The sequence below is a fragment of the Aythya fuligula genome, chromosome 16 (assembly GCF_009819795.1).
Source record: "Aythya fuligula isolate bAytFul2 chromosome 16, bAytFul2.pri, whole genome shotgun sequence".
NCBI lineage: Eukaryota > Metazoa > Chordata > Aves > Anseriformes > Anatidae > Aythya > Aythya fuligula.
The window spans coordinates 7,127,351-7,152,940 of NC_045574.1; the positions used below are offsets into that span (position 1 = coordinate 7,127,351).

The 25,590-nt window shown below is 42.2% G+C and overlaps 1 protein-coding gene across 2 annotated transcripts; it reads left to right on the forward strand.

Moving 5' to 3' along the window:
* Positions 1-572: 572 nt before the first annotated feature.
* Positions 573-25,590, forward strand: SAMHD1 (SAM and HD domain containing deoxynucleoside triphosphate triphosphohydrolase 1). 2 transcript variants are annotated; one of them, XM_032198250.1, is made up of 16 exons: positions 573-772; positions 853-919; positions 4,502-4,571; positions 6,469-6,629; positions 7,760-7,875; positions 8,506-8,576; positions 9,609-9,764; positions 11,830-11,930; positions 12,037-12,145; positions 12,723-12,814; positions 14,368-14,483; positions 17,696-17,835; positions 20,456-20,551; positions 21,445-21,549; positions 21,918-22,055; positions 23,622-25,590. In XM_032198250.1, exons 1-16 carry the CDS (start codon positions 580-582, stop codon positions 23,742-23,744), a joined length of 1,854 nt encoding a protein of 617 aa, XP_032054141.1. In that variant the 5' UTR covers positions 573-579; the 3' UTR covers positions 23,745-25,590. The 2 variants fall into 2 exon arrangements, with proteins under 2 accessions (XP_032054141.1, XP_032054142.1); XM_032198251.1 differs by lacking the exons at positions 573-772; positions 853-919 and adding an exon at positions 1,283-1,493 and having other exon boundaries at positions 23,622-25,290.

Below are 25,590 nucleotides of genomic sequence, written 5' to 3' on the forward strand. Positions count from 1 at the left end.
CTTGTGGTCTGAGATCAGAAAGGGTGGCTCCCTGGCTCTGGGCACCCTCAGAAGCACTGTTCTCCCACGTGCCTGGTGACAGGACGAGAGGGAATGGGCTTAAGTTGCACCAGCGAAGTTTTAGGTTAGATGTTAGGAAGAACTTCTTTACCGAAAGGGTTGTGAGGCACTGGAACGGGCTGCCCAGGGAAGTGGTGGAGTCACCATCCCTGGAAGTCTTCAAAAGACGTTTAGATGTAGAGCTCAGTGATATGGTTTAGTGGGGACTGCTAGCGTTAGGTCAGAGGTTGGACTCGATGCTCTTGAGGTCTCTTCCAACCTAGACAATTCCGTCTAATAACCACAACCTTTATGTGGAAGCTCTGTTCAGGGGGGGCCCTCTCATGAGGCGGGGCGGGGCTAGCGCCTGGCGCCACGCGGCGCTTCCCGCCCGCTGGCGCGCGGAGGCGGTGGCGGGGCCGGGGCCGGGGCCGGGCCCGGGGGCCGCGCCGCGCGGTGCTGACGTCACGGCGGGGCGGGCGCGGAGCGGAGCGGGCGCTGCGGCTGCGGGGCGGCGGCGGCGGCGGCGGCGGCAGCGCCATGGGCAGCCCGGCGGCGGCGTGGGCCGAGACTCCGGCCAAGCGTGCGCGGCACCAGGACCCGGCCGAGGGGCTCGGCAGCCCCGGTGGTGGTGGCGGTGCCGACGGCGACCCGCGGCTGTGGGACACGGAGCGGCTCTGCCAGCACCTCTCGCGCAGCGGCGTGGCTGAGCCCGTCCTCAGCCGCTTCCGAGGTAACGGTGACCGGGAGGGGGGGAAAAAAAAGAGGGTGCTGGCTCTCCCCGCACCGCTCACCGCCTGCTTGTTCCCGCAGAGAGCGAAGTCACCGGGGCCATGCTGCTGGACCTGCCCGCCTGCGCGCTCGAGGTCGCAGGTGTCTGGTGAGAGGGGCGCGGGGCGGGCTGGGGGGTGGGGGCTGTGGGAAGGGGGGTCCCGGAGCAGCCCCTGGAGCCTGGGAAGGGGGCACTGCCCTCAGCAGGCAGGGCAGCGGCAGCTCCTGCACGCCCGGTCGGTGCTCGGGTGCTGAAGGAGCTCCCTTCCTCTCCAGAAGCAGAAGGGGAGATGAAGGTCCTGCCTGTCTGAGGGACCGGGCTGCGCCCTGGGGTGTTCCCCCTGCGCCTACCTCCAGCTCCTCTGCTCCTCTCACGTTGTTTTCTATTGTTGTGGTTAGCGGTACCAGGGCAGTTCCCGGTGTGGTTATTTGGCAGGCGTGCTCAAGTGCAGAGCTGTGCTTGTGTGTGGGTTGGCTGCCTGCAGGTAAGGTTGCCGGAGCTAAGTGTGCCGAGGATGATCTCGAGACACCTCTACGATGTCTAGAGATTTGGCTGGGGCAGAGTGCTGTCAGCTTGAGGAGGGTGTGATCTGAGAGCGAGTGTCCGGGTGTGTCCACTGGCAGGGAAAGGAGAGGCGGCGAGGCACAAGGTGACAAGGCAGAAGGGTCGTGCTTTGGAGGAGGTAAGACGTTGGCAGAAGTCAGTAATAAGATGGTTTGGGGTTTTGTGAGAATGGTTTTAAGTGTGCAGGTAGGAATGGTGTGGAATCGCAAGGAAGGTGGCGAAAGGCTTTCTTAGTTTCTGTTTCCAAAGGCCTTTTTTTTGCTGACAGAACAAGCAGAGAGTGGTTTCTGTTTGTACGCCACCGGAAGGCTGGCTGCTTTCAGTACCTCGGTGCCTGTTTGAGCAGCATGTGCCCATGCTGGCTGCTTGTATGTACAGGAGAGACAGAAGCTGCTTCAAGGCTCCTTGGGAGTGTGTAGGTTGAGTCCTGCTGGTGCAGTGTGGAGCCAAACGGCCGTGGATAGTTCCCAGTCGGTGCAGAAACTGAATGGGGCATATGGAATGATGTGTTGGCAAGTTTTGTACTGTAAGGTGTTTACTTCCTTGCAGCCTGACATCTCAATTCTGTTGAGCTGAAAATACTCTCCATTGGATGAGAAATTGCTGGAGCTGTTTGCTTTTTTTTATATATATAACTTCTGCTTGGCTTTGCAATGAAGGGTGATCTTTCCTGTGCTTTTTTTCCATTGCATGTCATGTCCTCCAATAACTTTAATAATTTCTCTGTGTCAGACCAGTAATGACTGCACACTTAGAGTATAGTTCCCTGTCATTCTCAGACATACAGAGAGGAGAGGTTGGGACAGCAGGGGCCTGGAGGCTGAGCTATGGGTTGTCTACGCATTCTCCTGCTCCTAGAAGTGGATGTTCCGTGCAGAATGAGATGTGATGCATGTTAAATATGGGTGGTGAGTGAAGCTGTCTGGTTGACATCTCTGGAATAGTTCAGTTCCTGATGGGTGCAGGAGAGGGGCTGTTTGTTTTTTGTTTTTTTTTTTTTTTCTTCCTTGTCTGTGGTGCAAGGGAGGGCGTGGGTGGAGGGGAATGGATGGGGAAATGGAAGTGTTCACCCTTAAGACAGCTGCTTTAAGGGCAGTTTGAAGAACTACATCAGCCACACCCTGAGAAAACTGTATTAAAATATGAGTTGTTTGCAGTCTTCTGGTTGAGGCAGTCCTATCGTGTAGGCACAATGTAAACAACTCCTTGCTGTTCTTCTTTCTCTGAAGATCACTAAAGAGCTCTTTGTGATTTTATGCTCACCATGACCATACTGGCAATATGCTTTGTCTTCGGGAGACCAAGCCCCAAAGTGGGGTCAGCGTTCCTGGAGGCAGGAGCCAGTGACTGGTAGGTAGGTCAGGCATGGACTTCCCTGCCTCTGTAGCATCCATCTGCAGCAACAGTCTGGCCAGGGGCACCTCCATCAGATGTGTCCTACAGTGTAGAGAGCTGTGTTAGCAATGTGTAATACAAGCCTGTGAGAGGTGAGTTTCTGGAGGGGAAAAAATAAAAGAGCACATCTGGCTATGCTCTTTGTGGACAACGTTTGCACAATTAGTTGTATAACAAACTCCAGTGTAAATAGCACGGATGTGTCCTTTGCTGTTTCTGTAGCTGCAGTCACTTCTCAAGTAGTAGTGGGTAGATGCCCGTGTGCCATCCCCTGTACGTACCTGATAATTTTCCAGTGAAGATTCTCCTTGCTCCTGAATTTCTGTGGCACTTAAAAGTACAGTCAGGTGCTTCCAACCAACGCTGTGCCATGTACCCAGCACTGGGAGGAGAAGTGCTTAATACTTGCTTAATGATTGGTACTGCTTTGCATTGCATCACCTTCCCGTAAATGTGACTAAGCTCATATACTTTGTCTGACCCAAACTGTCCTGTTGAGCAGTTGTTATCTGATGGCATGGCTGTATGATGGTGTCAGTGTACCTCCTGCTGTATTATGGCTCTTTCAAAAACATTATTGTGACATTTGATCAGCATTACTAGCATGCTTTTAAGTGATATCCCCCAAAGACCCCTCAGCTGTAATTAGTAAAGTGGGGGTCATCTTTTTATATCAGGTTTGGTGTTACTTTTTAAATCCTGAACTGTTTTAGAGGGTGCACCCCAAGCATTCATCCTGTCCAAGTTAGACAGACATAGTTGCAAACGTTATGTGTTTCTTACCCACAGCAGTTGAATGTCCTTGGTCCCATTTTCTGGACAGATTTCAAAGAGCTGTTGCAATTTTGTTTCCTGGAAGCATGAAGATAGATATGTGCAAGGTTCAGTTTTGGTGGCTGCAAAAGAGTTCCTTTGCTCTTCCACCACGCCCAAATTCTTCATCTTATCATAGCGGAGAAGGACAGGCTTATGCAGGTGGTCCTCCTCTTGTCTTCAGTTTTAGCTGTTTTCTTTTGCCCTGTAAATAGTGGCCTCGTTCAGGATCTCCCTTGTAATTATCTGAGAGTTTGTGACCATTCCTACAGGTTGAACTGCTCGAGGTGTAAAGTAACATGCTGCTCTGAGCATCACTGCCAGTGCTTTTTATCTTGCTCTCGAGCAGAGGCAGCTGAAGGCTTGCAAGTGACAGCAGCCCGGGCTGCAGCCAAGAACTCCTCTGCTGGGGACAGGGATACAAACTGTTTAAAACAAACAAAAAAACTCACCAGGAGCTCAGGCATCATATGCATTTAATATTTTTATGGACTGTGAATTATGAAATGATAGAGATGAAAATATTCAGTGCATCTGGCTGTATTTGTTTTTGTTAATAGTTGACATTTTATGGTATTAATTTCTGTTAAACCTTAAATGCAAAGACTGTTGTAAAGCTGTACTAAGAATGGTTAACTGCTGAAGAGTGCAAAAGGTAACATACTGTGTTTTCTAGTGGTAAAGTGTTTGCTGTTGTACTGCGGCCAAAACCAGTTTGCCCAAGGACGAAACCTGAAGGCAGAGTTAACAAAAGATCAATATTTCAATATTACTATGAAAAGGCCACAAAATCTGTATGTCCATAAAAGAGTTAATGCACATCAGAGTAATATGAACTCACACAAGTAATTCCATATATACTGTCAAGGAAAATACCTACCAAACTTTGCTTTCAAACTGTTATTATTTTATTTCTAGCCTCCCAGCTGAGAGATTGAAGGTGCTCGCCTGCCTGAACAAACTGAGACAGACAGTGGACATAATGAAGGTAACTGGTGCTGCCTGGGGGACTCTGCTTCCACCGCCCTGCTGGCAATTGCAGTGATCTGCCTGTGTCTTTCTGCTTCCCCTCCTGTTGGCTCTGTCCTGCCAGCCAGCACTGCAGTGGTGCTTTTCCTTTGCAGAGCAGCACGCTCCAAGCCCTTCTTCTCGATAGTCAATGTTCTTTCAAAAACCATGTTAACCAGAAAAATTGTTAAAATGAGCAGTTAAGAGCTTGATGTGGGCACCTGGTGGTTGTGGGAGATTGGATGAGTAAATGAGCTGTTGTTTGAAATGTGAGAAGCTCTCCTTTCACATTTTCTGTCTTGTGGAGTGTCCCCTTCTTGATTTTTGTTAGTTTAGCCTCAGGACTGTGTTAACAGGCTTCTTCTCGTTTCCACTGCTTGTAGTGTCCGACAGTTTTTCACAGTGGTGTGTGTTAGTTTAACCCAGGCCAGGACAGCCCATCAGCACGCATTCCTCTGCTGTCTGTGCATCTGACTGCAGCACTGCCAGTTTGGCAACAGGAGTAGAGAGAACATGGAAAAAAAAAAACTTATTTGACTCAGTATTTTACTGAGATAAGTGTATCATGAAATGGCTTTATGTTCTCTTCTGATGCAAGGATTAAATCTATGTATTTATGTTATTGTAGAAGTCATTGTTCAGATAATGCAAACCTAGAGGTAATCAGGGAGTACTTCTTCAGATTTTGTTTGTCTTGGGTTTTGCGTTTTCTTTTATGAAAAAAAAAAATAGAATCACAATTTCCACCCTGCAAAATCTCACTTTTTTTTTTAAACAAACAAACAAACAAAAAAAAAACCACAACAAGCAGTGTCAAACCAGACACTTCTTATTGGGTATTGAGAGCAGCCCTGACGAGAAGGACTTGAGGGTGTTGGTTGATGAGAAGCTCAACACGAGCCGGCAACGTGAGTTTGCAGCCCAGAAAGCCACCTGTATCCTGGGCTGCAGGGTGTAGGGGAGGGGATTTTCCCGCTCTGCTCTGCTCTCGTGAAACCCCACCTGAAGCTCTGTGTTCAGCTCTGGGGTGGGTCCCCAGCACAAGAAGGGCATGGACCTGTAGAAGTGAGTCCAATGGAGGGCCATGAGAATGATCAGAGGGTTGGAGCACCTCTTCTATGAAGGCCAAGAGAGCTGGGGCTCTTCTGCCTGGAGAAGAGAAAGGTCCGGAGAGACCTTATAGCAGCCCTACAGTACCTAACGGGGCTGCAGGAAAGCTGGTAAGGGACTCTTTGTCAGAGAATGTAGTGGTAGGACCAGGGGTAGTGGCTTTAAACTAAAAGTGTGCAGGTTTAGAATAGATGTAAAGAAGAAATCCTTCACTCAGGGTGGTGAGGCACTGGAACAGGTTGCCCAGAGAAGCTGTGGATGCCCCATCCCTGGGCATGTTCAAGGCCAGGCTGGATGCGGCTTTGGGCAGCCTGGCCTGGTGGGAGCTGTTCCTGCCCATGGCAGGGGCTTAGAACTGAGTGATCTTTAAGGTCCCTTCCAACCCAAACCATTTTATGATCACAGACATGTATTGCAGTACCTTCCTTTAAGTGGAATAGCAGATGTAGCTAGGCAGTTTTCTCAAGTGTTAAATATTGGAATTAAACAAATGCAAGTAAGACTTTTAGAGACTTTTGTCTGGAATTCCCTCACCACCTGAAATGCACAGCTTTGTCTTTTCTGATGTCATGCCTAAGCAGCTCTCCAGGATAAATCTCGGTATAGGATAGACAGGATATGCCTATTTTAAAGGTGAAATCAAGTGATCACCAATACCACCTCTCCCACCAAATACCTGACCCTACTGGGTACCCTTTACCTTTGTGCCTGTTTATTTTCAAAGTCATATTTTAAGTGTTGATTGCATTGTTGTTTGGCTTTTGTAGGTTTTTAATGATCCAGTTCATGGGCATATTGAAATGCACCCTCTTCTGGTTCGCATCATTGACACACCTCAGTTTCAGCGCCTGCGATACATTAAGCAGCTGGGTGGCACTTACTTTGTTTTTCCAGGAGCCTCTCACAACCGCTTTGAACACTCTTTAGGGTAAGGTAACATAGTCTTGTATGCACGTCTCTTGTATTTGTATTTCCCTGAGATTGGTTCCGCTGGTGTGGAGTGCCAGCCAAGGTACGTTACTTACCTTTGAGGGTTTATGAATACTGTTGTGGTGGCATTTTCTGTCACATGAATCTTTTTGTTTATCCTTCGTGACTATAGGCTGTTCTCTTGGACTTCATTTACCAAAGAGAGATAAAGAAACTCCCAATATGGATCAATGCTTTCCACCTTTATTTTTCCTTCTGGTAATGCACATTAGAGACTGTGAGTGCTGTATGTTCTCCCCAGCTGAAAATTGAGTTTAAAAGCATAAGCCTGGGAAGAGTACTGAGGCTGCTATAAATGAACTGTCAGACAGATGCAATCCCCTTAGATTTCCCAGAACAAATAAAATGGGCTTTAGTTGTAATGTTTGCATTTGTACTTAAGTGTGCCTCATGCAGTCGATGCCAAATTGTCAGGCTGTTAGTAATATAAGTTAAAGAGAAAGTAGGTGGGCACCTACTTGGGCAGCCTGCTCTAGCAAACCTGCTTTGGCAGGGGAGTTGGACCTGATAATCTCTGGAGGTCCCTTCCAACCCCTACATTTCTGTGATTCTGTATAGAGTAGGTCAATCTGCTAGGGGAGTCTTGTGTTCCTGTAAAGTTTTGAGGCCGTAATGACTGTAAGAAAGCAAATGTCTGCAAGGTTGGAAATACCTGAAGCTTTGCTTTAATTAAGGGGAGAACTCTGAGGAAGTTTAAACTGGAAGCAAAACAGAAGGCAGATTTTAACTCATGTGTTTATGGGAAAGAAGAAAATGCAGGATCTGCTTAGAGCTGTCTGAGTACCATGTTAAGATACTGTTTCTTCCATGTTTTGGGCATGTTATCTCTTGCTTTTTTTGCATTCAGATGCGTTACTGATGGCTAAAGCTCTACTACAGGAAAAAAAAAATGTTTCTCTGATCATTTTGCAGGTCAGGTTTTCATTACATGTTGTGTGCTATGTTTCAGACAAATCTGTGTCTTAAAGTAGCAACATAGAATAGGTGAACTGCTATTTTCCTGTTCAAGCTAAAATGCTATTATATTCACTTCCTCTTATTTATTTATTTATTTTTGTCCTGCGACAGGGTGGGGTACCTAGCAGGATGCCTGGTACGTGCACTGAAGGAGAGACAACCAGAATTGGATATAACCCAACGAGACATCCTCTGTGTAGAAATTGCGGGTCTTTGTCATGATTTGGGTAAGCGAGCAACAGTTGAGTTGGCCTGTTTCTTTTTGAAAGCTAACCTGAAGGAAGAGTTGGCTGTGAGAGCAGAACACGAGAGCTGTTTCAGGCTTCTCAGTTCATGACCATCTTCCAAGACAGGATTAATCTGTTCCTGTTTGGTTCAGAGTACCTCTGTAGAGGCAAATCCACTTGGTGAATATGTAGCCACTCTTAGCCAGTTTTTTGTGTTGTTTTCATATGGTATTTTACAGTTCTTCTTCAGTGGTCAAGTGCTTCCTTCCGTGATGTTCTCAAATCTCTCAAAACCTCCAGTAATATCTCAGAGAGAAAATTAGTGACCCTTTCCAAATTTGTTATTCATTTATAATGCTGTTTATTTTCTTCAGAGCTGGTACAGAGCAATTAACGTACTTGGTGTTACTGCAATACTTTCCTATGGTGTCAGTAATGGAACCATCTATGTTAAGTGCAGTAGTGTTTAAGGTGACGTGTTAGTGAGGTGTACTTGCTGTAGTTGAGTCTTCTTCATAGATGATGTCAAGATCAAATAAAATACAAGAGAATGCAGATTCTCAGCTTGCTCATGATACTTTTATTGACAGCCACATCTCAGATTAAACCTGCATAATCTTTATATCCAAGGTCACGGACCATTTTCACACATGTTTGATGGAAGATTTATTCCACTCGCTCGTGAAGGTTTGAAGTGGAAGGTAGGCATTTCAATACTAAAGTAAAAAAGAAGACTCGCATTCTTAAAGGGAAGATAAATTATCTTTAAAGATTACCAATGTTTGGGAGCATATAGTGACCATCATGTTTTCTTATTGCATCGTTTTCATGGTATAACTGAAAAACAGAAAATGGTTTCATGGTCTTATATTGATTTTCTTGTTCTTTTGTTTGTTTGGGGAATATCTGCCCTGTTAGTGTGACTGTGAACAGATACAGCCTTACTAGTGAAATAGAGGTGTGATAAGTAAGTGAGGGCTGGTGACATTTGTCACCAGCATCTCCTCCCTGAAGGTGAAAATGCTCTTGAGCTGCTGTGTAATGTCTTGAGATGTGTTTGTGTAAGCATGTCCTCCACCACCTCTCACTGGGTGTCACTGGGAAAAAGAAATGTCTGTGTCTTGTCATTCCCTGTGGTGAGGTACTAAAGAGGCAGAACTCATTACGGCTTCACTCATCATTTTAAGCCTGCATCATACCTTAAAATATGTAGTGCTAGCTTTCTCCAGCACGTATTTTACAGGTGCGAAACAACTGGGAGGTTCCTTTTCAGTTTAAGATGTTGGTTCAAAGCCAGGATATTTTATACAGTGTTTAGAATTTAAATTTTCTGAAACTTTGAACAGCTTCGAGGGCTGTTTTCTCTTAATAAAATGTAACACATTTGTTTCAGGTTTTTGTCAGCTATTAAATACTAGGAAAATCAGCTGAGTAAACTTGTTAATTTACTGTACAGCAGACTTGGTTAGTTTTTTTGTTTGCTTTTGTTTTTTTTACACTGTAACAGTCACTGCTGTTTGTTAAAAATGTATAATTAAGCGTTCTCAGTGGAAGAGCTTGTTTCTGGACTCTGTAGACAGGATGTTTTTCTGTTGTGTAGATACAAAATGAACAGCAAATGACCCACATTCACATTCCCATGCTCAAGTGCCCTTCCAGGGTTAGGAGAAAGCTGTGTCACCACAGGAAAGGTGCATGAACTTTGTAATGTAATGTTCACGTATTTTTCACAGCACGAAACTGCTTCTGTTAAAATGTTTGAGCACTTAGTCACATCCAATGGACTAGAAGAAGTCATGAAGTCATATGGTCTTGTCCTGGAAGAAGATATGATCTTCATCAAGGAACAAATAGGAGGGCCTATCGATGAAAACATTTGTGAGAAATCGGTGAGTCACTGTATTTCTACTGTGGTTATTCCAACAAATGTCTTACATTTTACTACTAGAGTAGATAATTTTTGCTTTTCTTACAATTTATTTTCTCCGTTTTTGTGAAGACCTAGTAAATTGTGAGACTCCTTGCAGGAGGGATTCTAGAGAAGAGCGCTATTTTATTTTTTTTTCCTTTGGTGGTAGTTTTGCTATGTTACGTGCTCACATCTTCCTGTAAAGTTCTTGCCTCAAAGCCTTCAGATTAGAGGAAGTGCATTTACTGGATACATTGAAGGTGCTGGTAATGAGGTCATGTTTTTAAGTGGCCATACAAAGAAAACACAGTTTAGGTTAACAATCCAATAATAGATAACAGAACTGAGAACTGGCAGAGATGAGGCAGTGAGTGCTGCAAAGCACAGCCCAATTATATGGTGAGTGCCAGAGCCTCATTATCTTTGATGACAGTAGCAAAATGTTTGGATTTATTGCAGTAACACATACAGAGGCAGGGATAAGACTTGAAGAAATGGCTTGCCTCGAGACAAGGAAGAAGAGATCATCATTAATAATCTTTGTAACTCTATAAAAGAATCACGTCATCACTCTTAATTTTACAGCTCTTGTCATCTCTTCAAGGATATCCATTCAGTTGCTACCATAATTAAGAGCCCACCAGTGGGAGATCTGTCATGACAATCAGGTCCTAATAAAAACTTGCATATTGTCCCAAGCATCACCCATAAATGTTAGCACTTACCCGTTATTTTCTCTTGTGTAGTGCTACCATGTGTACTTGAGTGCTCCAATGACAAAGCATAGGGAACTTGGCATAAAAAAACTCAGTCTGAGATCTAACAGGAGGGCAATATGGAAAGCCATGCAAGTTGATTGTACCCATTTGCAGTCGTCTGAACACAAAACTTGCTGCCTGCTGCTACCATTGATCTTGGGCCAAGTTCTTGCCCATTGTCTATTTTTTCTCATTTGGACTTTATGCCTACTTTCCAGCAGAATAACAGGAAAAGGAATGTCAAATGTGATCTGTGCCAACCTGGACATCCTCCTGGTGTTAGGTTGCAATTTTCTGCTGGAGGTCATTTGGGTTGTGGTGGTTTCAGCAGAGTACAGGCTCTTCTGTTGATGAGTGCCCGTGTTGTGATGATGTCACCTTGCAGTAGGCCATCTGGTCCTGAAGAAAACAATGCATTTCTCAATTTTACTCTTGGGAGCTGCGCTCCTGTTCATTGTCCCTGTAACAGCATTTTGTGATCAGTACAGAATATTATGCCTGAAGTGCTCTCCTCCCTGTTTACACATTTCCATTCTTACTCACTTTAATTTTAATATATCTGCAATGCAGTTAAAATTAAAACCATGATATCTGTTTGTATATATCTTAGATAATCCCCCCCACTTCCCTCTCCCAAATTTCAAGGCCAGTTTATGGCAATCTTTGTTTAACTAAAGAATCATTAAATGTTTAAGGAAATATTTATGTGTAATTTGTATTTTATTATTTTGGTGTCGATTTCCTGTTTGCACCATGGCTGAATCATTCCTCGTTTGTGGGCTAGGAGTTTAAGTAGCTGGCAGTTTGAACAATTATTATTTTTTTTAATCTAAATAATTGTTTTAAAAGTACGTTCTATAAAGTTGTATAGCTGATTGCAGAGATCGCAGAAGACTGCAAGACAGTGATGTGTGTGGGTTTAATTAATTCCTCTGAAGGTTAAGTAATTCCAACCTCTTCCCCTCTGTTGTTACATGTTGTTTTTTGCATTTCAGAGCTCCGTTTGCTTTTAGTAGAGTGGAAAATTAAGTACTTGTAGTGTACGTGACCTTTGTTCTTCCGGATATTCTGGGAAATCATCTGCTTACGCCCTTGTTCTGGATTTCTAATGCCCAGCATAGCTTTTGAAAGCTCTTCTATTGTCTTTGTTCTTCATTAGTTTGGGGTTGGATGTTTACCATAGGCAAGAAAATATGTATTGGCACAGTCTTTTAAAAATATTCCAACATTTCTCACAGCATTTAATTTCTTATTTCTGATTTTTGTTCTTGGTTCCTGTGCTATTAGTGGCCTTACCATGGTCGACCAAAGGAGAAGAGTTTCCTGTATGAGATAGTAGCTAACAAAAAAAATGGCATTGATGTTGACAAATGGGATTATTTTGCAAGGTACGAATCTTACAGTTTCTGTTTTTATTAAATTCCTACTAAAACAATGTTGCAATATTTACAAGTATGAGCTCATTGTTAAGCATTTTCTGTGGAATGTTTTTAGGGATTGCCATCACCTAGGAATCCAGAATAATTTTGATTATAGGCGGTTAATTAAATTCACTCGGGTCTGTGAAGTAGAAAACGAGAAGCATATCTGTGCCCGTGACAAGGTAAGCAGTGTGTGTGAGCTGAGGCAGCACTCAGTAGCAAAATACATGTGAGGTGTATCAGCAGGTTGCAGACAGTTAAGGCACGGTAAAGCCAGCCAGAATTGGGCAGGGTGGTGCAGCCACGTGCTGCATTGAAGGGGGCTGCTAGATGGATGCTCTGCAGCCCAAGAGGATGAAGTAGTTGCTGCTCTGGGAGCTGCTGGCAGAATTTACCAGTCTCAGGAGGGGAGGGATGAGGCTAGCCTCTGGAAGGGCATGTGGCGAGTCCTTCTGAGGGTGAGTAGATGATCACCAATTGGGTGTGCTCCTGCTCTGCTCTTCTGAACAAGATGTGAATGTGGGGCTTTTGAAGCAGCTAGAAGTGCTCTTCTCTGTCTGGGTTGTCTGGGGTCACTGCCAAGCTCTTCCATGGCTTGAGTCTATTTCAACATTTATAAATTGTGAAAAATAAGTATTCTGCTCTGCAGCAAATGAAAAGCATCAATTCGTTTGATTCCAAAATTGTTTTAGTTTTGCAGTTGAGACAATGCGAAAAGTAAAAGATTCTTTTTCTTTTCTTTTTTTTTTTTTGATTCAGGAAGTTGGAAATTTGTATGATATGTTCCACACACGGAATTGCCTGCATCGACGAGCATACCAGCATAAGATTGGCAACATCATTGAAATAATGCAAGTATTATACATCCTTTTTTTGCACATCATCTATTTTAATTTTTTTGAAACTGTATATCCGTTTAGAATCTTCAACTAATCCATAAGATGTGACATGTACACATGTACAGTCACTGGGCTGCATAACCAAAATCTGGATCTGTTAGAGCAGGTCCAGAGGAGGGCCGCAAGGACTATCAGAGAGCTGGAGCACATCTCCTAGGAAGACTGAGAGAGCTGGTGTTATTTAGCCCCTAGAGAAGAGAAGGCTTTGGGGAGACCTTATACTGTATACAGACTTCTTGACACTCTAAGCACTGTATAAATATATAATTAAAAATAATAATAAAAAAGCAACAACAACAAAAAGGCAAAAACAACAACAAAAGGAACAGGAAGTAGGGTTGGCCAGACAGCATTATCCTTCCACAGGAAATTCGACTAGAAGCAGATTGAATCTTTATCTACATGTTAAAGAGAGCGTTAGACTCAAACTGACTGGTTAATGTTAAGATTACTAGCAGACCAAAATAAGGAGCAAGCTTACCTGTCTTCGTGTAATGCCACAGCAGGAATTGTTCAGGAACAATTTGGTTACCTACCAGCATTTGTACTTCTCTTTATATCTATAGAAGTTTCCTGGTAATGTTCTTATTTTTATTTTTTTTCAAAAGCAGAAGAAATATTGGTATCCCCAAATAATGGTCTTGCTGAGTAAGCATCTGCTGAGTTTGGAAAAAGCAATGTAGAGGGTTATACAATACAAAAATTACTTGTGAATGGTTTCATTTCACAATCTGCTGCTCATTGTGCAGTGGTTCTTTGGAGCAGTCAGTTACATTGGCTAAAAATCCTAAGGTTTGGTAGGACCTATGTGTAAGAAGTAAAACAGAACAGCCAGGGAATGTAGTTCTTGGCTTACCGTAATTATAACAGCCTATCCAACCAAGTGAGCATACAACCTAGAAATGACAGCAAGTGTACTGAGAGCTTTGGAAAAACTTGACCTTTAGAGCATTAGGTTTTCCTGACTGAAAAAATACTGCACATACATGGGTTTTACGAAGCTTTGTGTTCACTCTTTTAACTTCTGGAGCAATAGGTCTGTAAAAAGGATGTGGTCATCTATGAGGTAGCCTCACTGCAGCTGACTGACTGTCACTGTCTTGCAAGGCTCTGCAGCCATGTGAGCATTATCAAGCTCATACTCTGAAGCAGAAAAAAGTGGACATTTCTTGAAATAAAGTTAAGGTCTGCTCTGAATCTATTTTCAATAAATGGAAAGACTGCTGAAATGTGCAATGGCAGCATGGAAATAGGACATATTGCAATGCGGTCAGGCTCTACTGCATGTTTAGGATGCAGTTTAATTAGTCTCCTATTTATTGTGTGCTAAAGCATTTTTTTTGTTTTGACTCTTAAGCAATAAAGTGTTTAAAGATAATCACAGAATTTCTAGGTTGGAAGAGACTTCAAGATCATCCAACCTCTGACCTAACACTAACAAGTCCTCCACTAAACCGTATCACTAAGCTAAATGATACTGAAGTCTTACTTTTGCCTCAAACTAGGATTACAGAAGCCTTTCAGAAAGCAGACCGTTTTTTTGAAATAGAAGGCTCTAAAGGAAAATCGTACCGGATTTCTACAGCAATGGAAGATATGGAAGCCTACACTAAGCTAACTGGTAAGCATGCTCAATTTTTTTTTTTTAAAGTGACAGAACATGAGTGTCTGTTAGAATAGGACTGTTTTTTCTAGTTTGTAGAACTGTTGGCACAGTAGGTCCTTGCCCATGATGAGGATTCTTCAAGCACCGCTTTTGTGCACAGATGGTAGGTCAGACCTGAAACTCTCTGTGCTCTCACATCTTGCTGAGAAAGCAAAACCTTCTAGCTTAAATTACCTTTATGTTTATGGTGAGAGAGAGGTGCACCAACTTCTGATATTCTGCATGCATTCAAGTCTAGCTTATTGTGAGCAGTGCTGTCAGGCAGTCATGCCTGTGCCCTAGGTTTGTTGTACTTGCTACAAGTGGGATGTAGGTCACGTCAGAGTGATACTACATCTAACTCCATCAGGTAGACAAGTACTGCGCTTGTTTCATTGTGGGAAACTAACCCTGAGACAGGTTTCAAAGGGCTCAGATGGAATCTGATTTAATTTGTTTGAGGCACTGTAACCCTGATTGTAAATGCATCTGAAGAAAATGGAATATGTGAACAAATTATTTGATTGCTGAAAGTTTCTGGTTGCTTAGTCAAGAGCTTGTGAGAATTATTCTCGTAGGGTAAGTACAAGGAGCAACAGGCTACTTAGAGATGTGGGGAAATTCCAGTGTGATTATGTAGTTATGCAGATGAGTTAAGGCTTGTGAGGGTTTCCTGAAAAAATAGTCTGGCTGCTGGAAGTTGGTTCTCCAAGGTCTGGGTCAGTGTTGTGAGGAACAAATGCTTACAGAAATTACTAAATTCAATGTTCTCTATCATGTAGTTCACCATCTTCCCACCAGTGCTGTGTATTGGATTTGTCTGCCCCTCCTGGTCTTCGCCACAAGTTCCTCTGGTTGGTGTTCAGTGCCATGGCATCCCACTACTGGTTTTGTGTAGCATTTGGAATGGAGGCCAGTGTACACCATGAACCCTGCTGCACTCGGGGTTTTGTGGCTGGGGTGACTGCAGGGCAGAGGATGCTACAGACCCTGCAGAAAGGTGCTCCCAAGAACTGTCAGATCTTGCTCCATCTGGGAGCTACAGCTCACAAGGATTCCCAGAGCTACTTTCTTGAGTTTCCATCATCAAGCCTTTGCTGGTCAGCAGAGAGGCTCAGGAATTTCTGTTTTTGCTCCATGGACAAGGTGACAGAAGCTAAGGGCACAGTTGCAGATGTTCCTGTGTGCCATAATCTGTGTCATGTTAAGAGTCTTATGTTAATGACCCTAGTGGTGGTTTTACCCGGCTGGGCAGCTGAGATCCACCACAACCACTCTTTCACTCCCCCTCTTCAAAAGAAAAGGGGAAGAAAATAGAACGAAAAGGGCTTAGGGGTTGAGATAAGGACAGGGAGATCACTCAACAATTATCATGGGCAAAACATTCAATGTAGGGAGATTAGAGAAATTTATTATCTATTATTAACAAGCTAGAGAAATAAGAGACAAAGAAAACAAACTAAAACCACCTTCCCCCCATCCATCCTCTTTCACCTCCTCACCCTGAACAGCACAGGGGAATGGGGGGTCAGTCTGTGGCGCTTCGCCTCTGCCGCTCCTGCAGAGTCACTCCCTTGCCCTGCTCCTATGCAGGGTCCCTCCCATGGGATGCAGTCCTTCTGAACTGATCCTGCCTGGGCTTCCCACAGACAGTGGCTCTTCAAGAATAAGAGGGCTCCATACCACAGGGTCCATCCATCAGGAGCACACTGCTCCTATCTGGGTCCCCTAAGGGCAGCAGCATCCCCTAGGCCTCCTGCTCCTGCGTGGGCTCCTTTCCCCAGGCTGCAGCTCTGGCCCGGAGTCTGCTCTGGCAGGGGTTCTTCACAGGCCGCAGCCTCCTCCAGGCCACATCCACCTGCTCCACTGGGGGCTCCTCCACGGGCTGCAGCGTGGAGATCTGCTCCATGTGGGACCCCTTGAGTGCAGGGGGACGAGGGATGAGAGGAGCATGTCAATGTTAGATACAACTGTCAATCAAGAAGGATGAGTACATTTTATTCATCTTAAACCAAGATACTTGCACCCTGCACCCAGTGATTCCAACCTGGGGGATCTGGGAGGACAGGAGGCTTGGTAGCAGTAGTCCAAGATGAGCAATGCTTCTGTGAAACTGTCCAACTGCCATTTGGATCTTTGCTAATGATAAGCCTCTAGTGAGATCCTGCAGCAGTAAGTTCCCCAACTTTCTTCCACGATGAGTGAAAAACCACCTTTAGTTTTTGAATTTGTTTCTGATTTGACAGCAAATTCTAATTTTTGTAATGGATGAAAGAGCAAGCAGTTCCTTGCTGCTACCGCCTTTGCACAATATATGCGTTCATGGGCTTCTCATTTTCTATGGATTATCTGTTCTCTCAAGCTGAAATTTTGCTGTTCCGTGTGAGGAAATTGAACACTTTGATCAACCTTGTTGTCCATAAAAATAACCCTTGGTAAAGATGTTTTGGTAATCGTGGTTCATAGCTTGCTTACACAATGTGTGGCGAGCTCCTTAAACTGGTTGTTGTGCCAGGCAGGGTGTTGCAGAGCTGTACCTTCAGCATGTCACAGCTGCACAGGTACTCCTGGCTGGGGAATGCAAACAGGTGCACGGAGTGCTGCTGTGTTGGTTGTGTGACTGGTGAGCAGCATCCTGACACCAGTGGTTTCAGGACAGCAAAATTAACCCTTCTGCTCTGACGGCACATCCAAGCAAACCTGGAAACTTGCCTCTTGCCACTCATGTGCATTGTGGAAATGCCACTGCGTACTTTGCTGTCACGTGGAGACAGGAAGGGGGACTTTCATTACCACTGTCCAAAGACTGAGAAGTTCCGAAGATTTAACAGAAGTGCTTTCTTCTTTAATAAGATGAAGCATCTTCCCCCCGGAGGCAGTTAGTGCTGCTTACCAAGGCTGGATAAACAAAAAGAGGAAGCAACCTCCAGTGAAATAATTGTTTGTTGCAAGGGTGAGAATTGAACTAGGATTTTAGTCAAAATTTATTATGAACCCAATGATATCCAAAATTATATTGGAATAGAATTCTCAGTTGTCAGACCTGATATGTTCAGACATTCGCTGAAAGTGAGCATTTTTCCTGAATCAGCAGTTTTTCTTACTGGTTAAGCCACTGTCCTCGTACGTGTATTTTGCTGTGACACTGAACTTTGACATAGTTAACTGAAATAATACAATTTCGACAGATAATATCTACCTGGAAATTCTGCACTCAAGCCGTCCAGAACTGAACGAGGCACGAGAAATTTTGCGTAAAATAGAACGGCGTGAATTATACAAGTTTCTAGGAGAGACTCAACCTGAAAAAGTAAATGAAATTCCAAAGGTAATATCAATTTCTGGAAGATTCTGAGTTCTGTCTTTCTAAAACCATTCTCTAAGTTGCTGGCTTTCTTTTTTTTCTTTCCTATTTTTTTAAACTTGTTATTAAAAAAAAATAGTGTCAAAAGTTCTATCTCCACCACACTGTTTTTATGTTGCTGAGATGTGGAAGACATTACGGAAAACTGGGAAGGGTTTTTATCTACAGACAGAAGAACAGCAAGAGATACAAACTCAGAAGTTGATTATTGCAGGAATATTTTCAGAACCCTGTTGCATAAAATGCTATTACGGTCTAGTGATTTGAGAAAGTTATTACTATCATCTTGTGTTCCTTAAATTTTCAAAATAACAACAAACATTAGAAGATATTTTTGTTTTCAATCATAACTTGTTTGCTTTACTTTGAGAACAATGTGAATAATATTTTCTCAATTTCTTGGTGTTAGATTTTTATACTTAACATGGGCATTTATATTTTTTTCTAGTGTTTATTTTCCAAAGCACTCATCAGACATTGGATTATCTACTGTTGTCTTATTCCAAAATAATGTTATATTAGAGATAATGTTGCTTCTGATGGCTCACCTGGTCTCGTAAAGTGGTATATTGTGTTGACAAGTTAATAACCTGGAAACTTCAGCCCTGGTGCTCAAAATTTTCCATGCCAAATTTCCTGAAATGCCTGACAATATCTAGAAAGCTTTAATAAAAATGACTCAGCTTTTCTAAAGAACAAGGCTATGGAGAGACTAGGAAATACCTTATTGCTTTGTTCATCTTATCACTTGAGAGGCTTGGGTTCTGTTCTTTGTTTAAGAGATGTAGTGTTAAGAGATTCTGTATACGGGAAAAAAAAGGTGAGGGTAAATACTGAAGAGGAAGGAAAACATTCTAAGACACACATCAGCATGGTGCGAAGTTGTTGCATATTGATTGTAAAATTTCTGAAGTCTAGGATAGCCTAACAAAAAGGAGATGAGCAGGAGTATAAATTGCATGAGCTCTACCTTCAAACAGCACCTTGTAGAAGCTTGGTTAGTGGAAAGAAAAACTTTTGCTTGGAAAACCCAGCCTGAGACGTTGAATCTTGTGTGTGTGTGTGTGTTGTTCTGAAGGCAGACGGTATTGCTAGTGGTCTTATAATTACATCTAGCCAGCATTTTGCAGTTTCTGGTGATCAGCTGGGGGCTTGGCAGAGGAGGATTTTCCCTTGCAGGAGTGTTAGAGGCTCTTCTTCCCCTGATGCACTGAAAATGGGCAGTGATCAGACAAGATGGAGCTGTCTATTCTACTGCTTAAGAGACAACAGTGTTGTGTTTCATGACCTGCTGGACACAGCAAGGGAAAAATCTCAAGTAGCTAGAGTGCTCAGTTTCCAGTTAGTATGAACTGGAATAGGCAATGTAAAAAAAAAAAAAAAAAAATATCTATAAATGATGCAGAATAGAAATAAAAAAGCTTATATTCTGTCTCCTGCCAGCTGCCTCCCATCAGTTACCTCCTGGTGATTCTTTCCTCTAGGCTTGCTCTCGTTCTAAACCTTTCCTTGGCTTGAGTCACAGCAAGCCACACGTGCTTCAGCCTGTCGATGTGTGCAATTCACTGCTCTTCTCCCTGTCTTTGCAATGGACAAACCTGCTTGTTGAATTCCTTCCCTTCTGGACCTGCCCCCTGGCTGCTCTGTGCTGCACTCAGCTTTTCTCCTTTCAGTCTCAGGTGCTCCCAGGAAATCTTCCTTCATCAAATCTTGCATCTCGCCCAGAATGTAGCAGCCCTGGGCAAAGGTAAACAGGCAAACTTCTCTCTCCTGCCCAGCCACAGCCTTTTAAAGAGAGCTTACACATTTCCATGAACATCTATTCTCTACCACACCATACTCCTACACTTAGCTTTAACCTTACTCTCAGCAGGGAGTAGTCTTCAAGGTCCAAAACCAGATAAAACTTGTGGATTTCCACTTTCTGCTTTCCCCTCCAAAGCTTGTCTAGGATCTTGTTTTTGTTTTTTTTTTTTTTTTTCTGTTTTATTTTCTGTGTTTTTTTAATTTTTTTTTTTAGTAACTCATCACTGATCACTAATCATGTTTGGCTTTTGTTTACTTATGTTTCAATGCTTTTCTTTTTAACTGCAGTTATAAAACCTTTATTAGAGGGTGAGATCCTCCAACATCTAAAAAAAAAAAAAAAAAAAAAAAAAAACATTAAAAATATTTAGTATTCACCTTTGGGGATCTTAACTGAAAAACATGTTTGTGTTAGTAAAAGATTTGCTTGAAGGTATTTACTTCCTATTTTCATGAGAACTTCAATATCCTGAATGGGCTCTGTCCTTTCTTCCTGTTGCCAGGTGTGAAACTCTTTCTGTCTTAGTAATTTGCTGATATAAATAGTAATAAAGCTGATTTTTTGTTTGTTTCTAAAAAAATAAAACAATAATAGTAGACTTATGGCTTTTGAAGGTATAGAAGGCTTCTGACAACCAGATTACTGTAGAAAGAGTTTGTCAAGCATGAAGAAATTAAAGCTTTGGTTTCATGCCATATTCTGTTATGTGCTTTGTTGCTTAGGTCTTGACCTGATAATGCAAAAATACAGTCTGAGCTGTTGTCTTTTTTTTTCCAGGATGAATATGATGGCCTGGCAGATGACATCGCTAATTCCAAGCCGGAAAAGAATCCTCCAAATGTGGATCTAAAAGCTGAAGACTTCATAGTTGATGTAACTATCTCTGCTTTTGGAGTGACCTTAGAGTAAAAACTACTTGATCACGTACAGGTGTTAAAGTCAGCAGTCCAGCAACTGGCTATTATTTATGAAGGCGAGTGAACCATTTGCTCCAGTGGGAGGAAGACAGGCAGGGCGATTCCTGCAGGCATCTCATGCCTGGGGCATGGCAGTCGCTCCCAGGTGCATGCAATGCAGTCTCCAGCCACCAGGAGTGTAAGGAGGGAGCCTGTGACAGGGCAAAGTTTGAGCAGTCTGCTAGTGTCAAATAGCTTAAACCCTCTTCTCAGTTAATTCTCAGGGGAGCTAGTGAATGGCTTTTTGCAAAGCACATCACAAATCACTTCTAAAGCTGTCTTGCATTGAAGATTCATTTCAGGTTGGGGAAAATGACAGCAACTTATGTAGCTTTAAAGTAGCTGACTACTTTCATTGTCCCACAAACTGACGTCATGGGGAAGTGGGCCCTTCTCTCTCTTCTGACCACGCAATTTAAAGTGTCCCAAGCAGATGTAGGTAATGTTGGCTAACCCTCATGTTTAAAACTGTAAGCTCTGTTGCTGTCTGAGCAGGTTGTGTGGCTCAGGAAGGCACAGTGTGTTGAGGGAGCAGCATGGTTTTACTCTTTGAAACTGCAGTGTTTCAGAATGCTGGTGGGTACAAATGCAAAGGTCCACCTGGCAGCTGCAGACTTGAGAGGTGGTGGAATAAAAGATTAAAAAATGCAAATGCCAGATTGTTTTATGAGGTAATAATTTGTTAATTACCGTTCTTTTTTTATTACTGCCATTTACAGAACTATAGTATGTATGTACGTACTTGTATTTATTGTAAGAAAACCAATGACAAGCATTAACAAATGTCATTTTATTTGTTTTGCATGCAAGGTTATCAGTATGGATTATGGAATGAAAGATCAGAATCCCATTGATAATGTTCTCTTCTATTGCAAGGCTGATCCTTCCAAGGCTGTCAAGATCAGTAAAGAACAGGTAGTTTTTTATCTTCCTCAAATGGCCTTCTGAAAGTGATCTTCTTTACAGCTTGCAATGGAAGCAATCGCTGTCCTTCGTGGTAGTTCTTGCAGTAGTTGTGGAAAGGTGGTGGAATCCATGTCTTTGCTTAGACATACTGGGCGTATGTCACAAGATGAGTACAGTCAACTGGAGTCCCAACATCCATTACATATGAAGTGTTTAACTCTTTTGTTCTTACAGAAATATAATTTGCTTAGATAAAGCTCATGGATTATAGCGAGATGTTTTTATTGTTTTGAATTTGTATTTAGATGAAGAAATTGAAGTTCCCTAGACTCTAAATTTAAAGAAAGAATGAAGCTTATTTGTTCTTTGTTCCAAAGGTTTCAAGGCTTTTACCCAGGATATTTGCAGAACAGGTTATTCGGGTTTATTGCAAAAATCTGGATCCAAATATTGTTTCAGCTGCAAAACAGTATTTCGTTCAGTGGTGTATAAAGAGGGATTTCACCAAACCACAGGTAACAAATTTGCATGTTATTTTCTTGTTCTAGTGCTTTTTACCTTTGTCTGTAAGCTTGCTCATTCATAAAAAAAATTCTAGGGATTTTGGCCTTGTCATTGTGGCGTTGCTGCTTCCCACTAACCTAGCTTCTGTTTTTGTTGTGGCTTGCATCTGGACATGCTCTGGTTTCACTGGAATAGTGATGGATTTTCATTCGTTTAACTTAGGTGATTTGAAAAGCCATACTTTTATAACAAAAGTTAACATCCATGCAGCAACTCACTAGTGTATTGATGCAGGTTTCCTCATACAAATGCTTAAAGTGCCACTGAGAGATTTAAAGATCTAGAGTGGTCTTATCAATTCTTCTGATTGCTTTGGCTCTTTCCCGTTCACCAGCTGTTAAATTTACCTCTCCAATAGGATATACATGATCAGTCCATTGGATCTGAGTCAGAGTGTAACATTCCTGGGAAACAAATTTGCAAACCTCTACTCCCTGGGCAACTGTAGTCTGAGTGCTTGGAAAGCCTTAGCTGTTCTGTGCTCCCTTTTCCTGTCAATTCTCAGACATACAAGTTTCTATCTGAGAGACAGGAAGGGCTGTATGTTACAGCTCATCTGAAGTTTTGCACTGGATACAGTGCAAGAGCTGCCATAGCAATTCAAATGAAAGCCTAAAGCAGAACCTGAGTTCATATGCTTTGTTTTGCATTCCTCCTGCCAAAAGTTATGGGGAAACCTGTAACATCTGTGGCTGTAAACTGGTGATGTGTGATGCAGCATCCCCATCACATCCCCCTTGCAGGAAGGTGGCGGCCTTTGTCTAATAAAACTAGGATGTTCTGATACTTCCAGTATTATATGTCAGTGTAAACAATCAGTTATGGTTGTATCAAGTTTTTCTCAGTCAAGTCTGTCTTACGAGAGCAGTTAATTTCTGAAAGGCTTTTTGCAAATAGATTAAGTAAAAGGCTTATTCTGCTTGTAGCTCATGAAGTATGGTTGTATCCGGCAACTGTATTTTTCTGGTTCAGAGTTACCCATCTTATATGTCCTGCAGCATGCCAGGGCCTATATAACATGCCAAGATAGTCCCACCAGTCTATTTCTGCTTGTTCTTTCCAATGTTTGTAATGCCTTATTACTAAATAGGTGGTCTGACAAGGCTGAGCACCACAGCCTAGACCGTACCAGTTACTGCACTGTTATATACCTTAAGAAGGTGAAGGGCACCTCTAAGCACCTACACCTGGTAGACTGCAATAGATTTAAATTAGAAACTGGGAGGGATTCGGAACAAAAGCTTGTAACAATATTTCCAATTCATATACCAATGCCCAAAATACAAGCCAGCTTCTCAAATATATGGGGGATTTTTTCCCTGTCAGTTCCTACCACTAACTACAGCAGTTTCCATCTCTGTAATGCATGGTCTTCCATACTTATTAATTTCCAGTGCTTCTAGGACCTTGCATTTAATTTTTCTCCTATGCCTGATAGTGAGCCTCTTTCCCCTGGTTTAGGATAGAAAGAAAAAATTAATGCGTTATCATTAATGTTTCCTGACTTTTAATAACAGGATGGTGATGTGATTGCCCCTCATCTAACTCCAATGAAACAAAGCTGGAATAACAGAAGTGGGGATGAATTCAAGACAACTTCAGAACCGAGTTGCAAGCAAAGGCTTTCTTTCAATAAGTAACACTTCTCCTTTTTGCACTATTCAACTATTTTCTTCAGAAGATAGTTGACCCTCAGTGGCAACTTCTAAAACGCAGTCTGCTCTGTAAAAAATGCATAGAACAATGCAGCAATGCATTTTACGATACAGTATGTTCTTATGTAGACACTTAAACTAAGTGCATATTCAGAATGGACTTCTACAAAATTAACAAGTAATCTGTTACGGCAGAGCAAACTCAATTCTCATTTATTTTTGAATGTAATGGCACTGTTGCAGCAAGAGTAAATTAATTTTTTCAAAAAAAAAAAAAAATCATAATTACAAGAAGTGCTGAAAATGTGTTACTGCTCCTTCTAGTCCTGATCTTTTCTTAAGGTAATTGTGATGTTACTTGAGCTAGTAGAAAAACTTCTAGCTCTCTTTAAACTTAATTTTGAAAAAAAAAAAATAGAGGAGGGGGGGAGAAGAATCTTTTTAATATCCAAAGATTACTTTCCTGGTATTGAAAAAGCTGATGAAGATGCAGACCTCTTGCTGTAAAAGTGACCATGCAGCTTTTATTGAAGTAACAATGCATTGCCCTTACATGCAGCATTTTATTGTTTTTATAGTGTATTTTTGATACATTGAATATTACATTTTTACTACTACACTGAACTGCAAAAACTGCTCAAAACTTCTATTATGGGAGTGGTTGCAGGAAAGCAGAGCTACTTGAATGTTTGTCAAGGTATGTGGTCATGCACACAGTTCTTACATGGTTAGTGAGTCTCGTCAGGGTGCCGCCGCGCGGTGCACCTCTGCTAGAGCAGAGCCACAAGTGCACATTGTTTCTGCATTTCACTGTACTAGATAGACAGGCTCTTCAGGAATCCTTTAGTTATTGTATCCTTTCCCTGTATTTCCTGGCTCTGTGATTGCTGTTCCTGTGTATATTTCTCATCCTTGTAGAACTGTAAGAGTTGTTACAATTTTCCTTATGGGCAAACTAATGTGAATGTTGCTAAATGTCCTATTGGAAAAGCAAACTAGAAAGACTTTTTCCCTCTTGTTTTTTACTCAGGTGTAAGATGTTCTATTTGAAGGCTGCTTTCATTAAATAAAACCTAAAAGTTTGAAAAGCCTACCCTCAACATTAAAAATCCAAAGCAAAGGTTCTGTAATGCTCAGAAATTGGAACAAGCTTTGGATTTTTATATCTGAAATGAGAAAATACAAGTTCAGCATTCAATTTTAACAGCCAAGCTTTTGAAACTAAGCCACTGTGTAAGAAAACTGTATAACTTTTCATATCTGATTGTTTCCTGTGTCTTTTTGTATCATGGAAACTGATAGCAATTAGGCAAGAGGTAAGGAGAATGAATGTTCACCTATTTTACTGATTTGGTTTGAAATAATCAGAAGCTGTTCTGTGCTCTGCTGCTTATGAACCTGTGCTCACGTGTTTAATGGTGATGCAGCACAGCCTCTGCTGTTCATATCTTTAATGGTATTTCAGATCTGCAGTGTACCAGGTAGCTATTAGGAGGTGTCTTGACCTTTCAAAAAGCTCTTAAAAAATGTATTATGCTTCAAGAAATAACATCGTAGAGTGAAGGCATTTGTCTCCATTATCCACATGAAATCAAGTATTGTTCAGACTAATGTAATTTTGTTATGGCTGCTTGGGTTTGTTTTGATGTTGTTACAAAAGGTGCACTTTATATTTGGGAAAAGCTTTTTGCTCACGTTTAAGCAAAAACTTGTACTTAAGTCTATCAGATACTAAGTTCTGAGACAGAGCATTTCTTTTTCTCAAACACATTAATCTGAGCCTTTCTGTACTAAAATAAATGTATAAGAAATGATTTTAATATTCTTTTAA

What these genes read in the sequence shown, in the direction of transcription:
- SAMHD1 (XM_032198250.1), top strand. Translation starts at nt 580, where the DNA reads ATGGGCAGCCCGGCGGCGGCGTGGGCCGAGACTCCGGCCAAGCGTGCG. An exon ending in AAAACATTTGTGAGAAATCG is followed by an intron (nt 9,765 to 11,829) that starts GTGAGTCACTGT and finishes CTGTGCTATTAG; the next exon opens with TGGCCTTACCATGGTCGACC. An exon ending in AAATGGGATTATTTTGCAAG is followed by an intron (nt 11,931 to 12,036) that starts GTACGAATCTTA and finishes GAATGTTTTTAG; the next exon opens with GGATTGCCATCACCTAGGAA.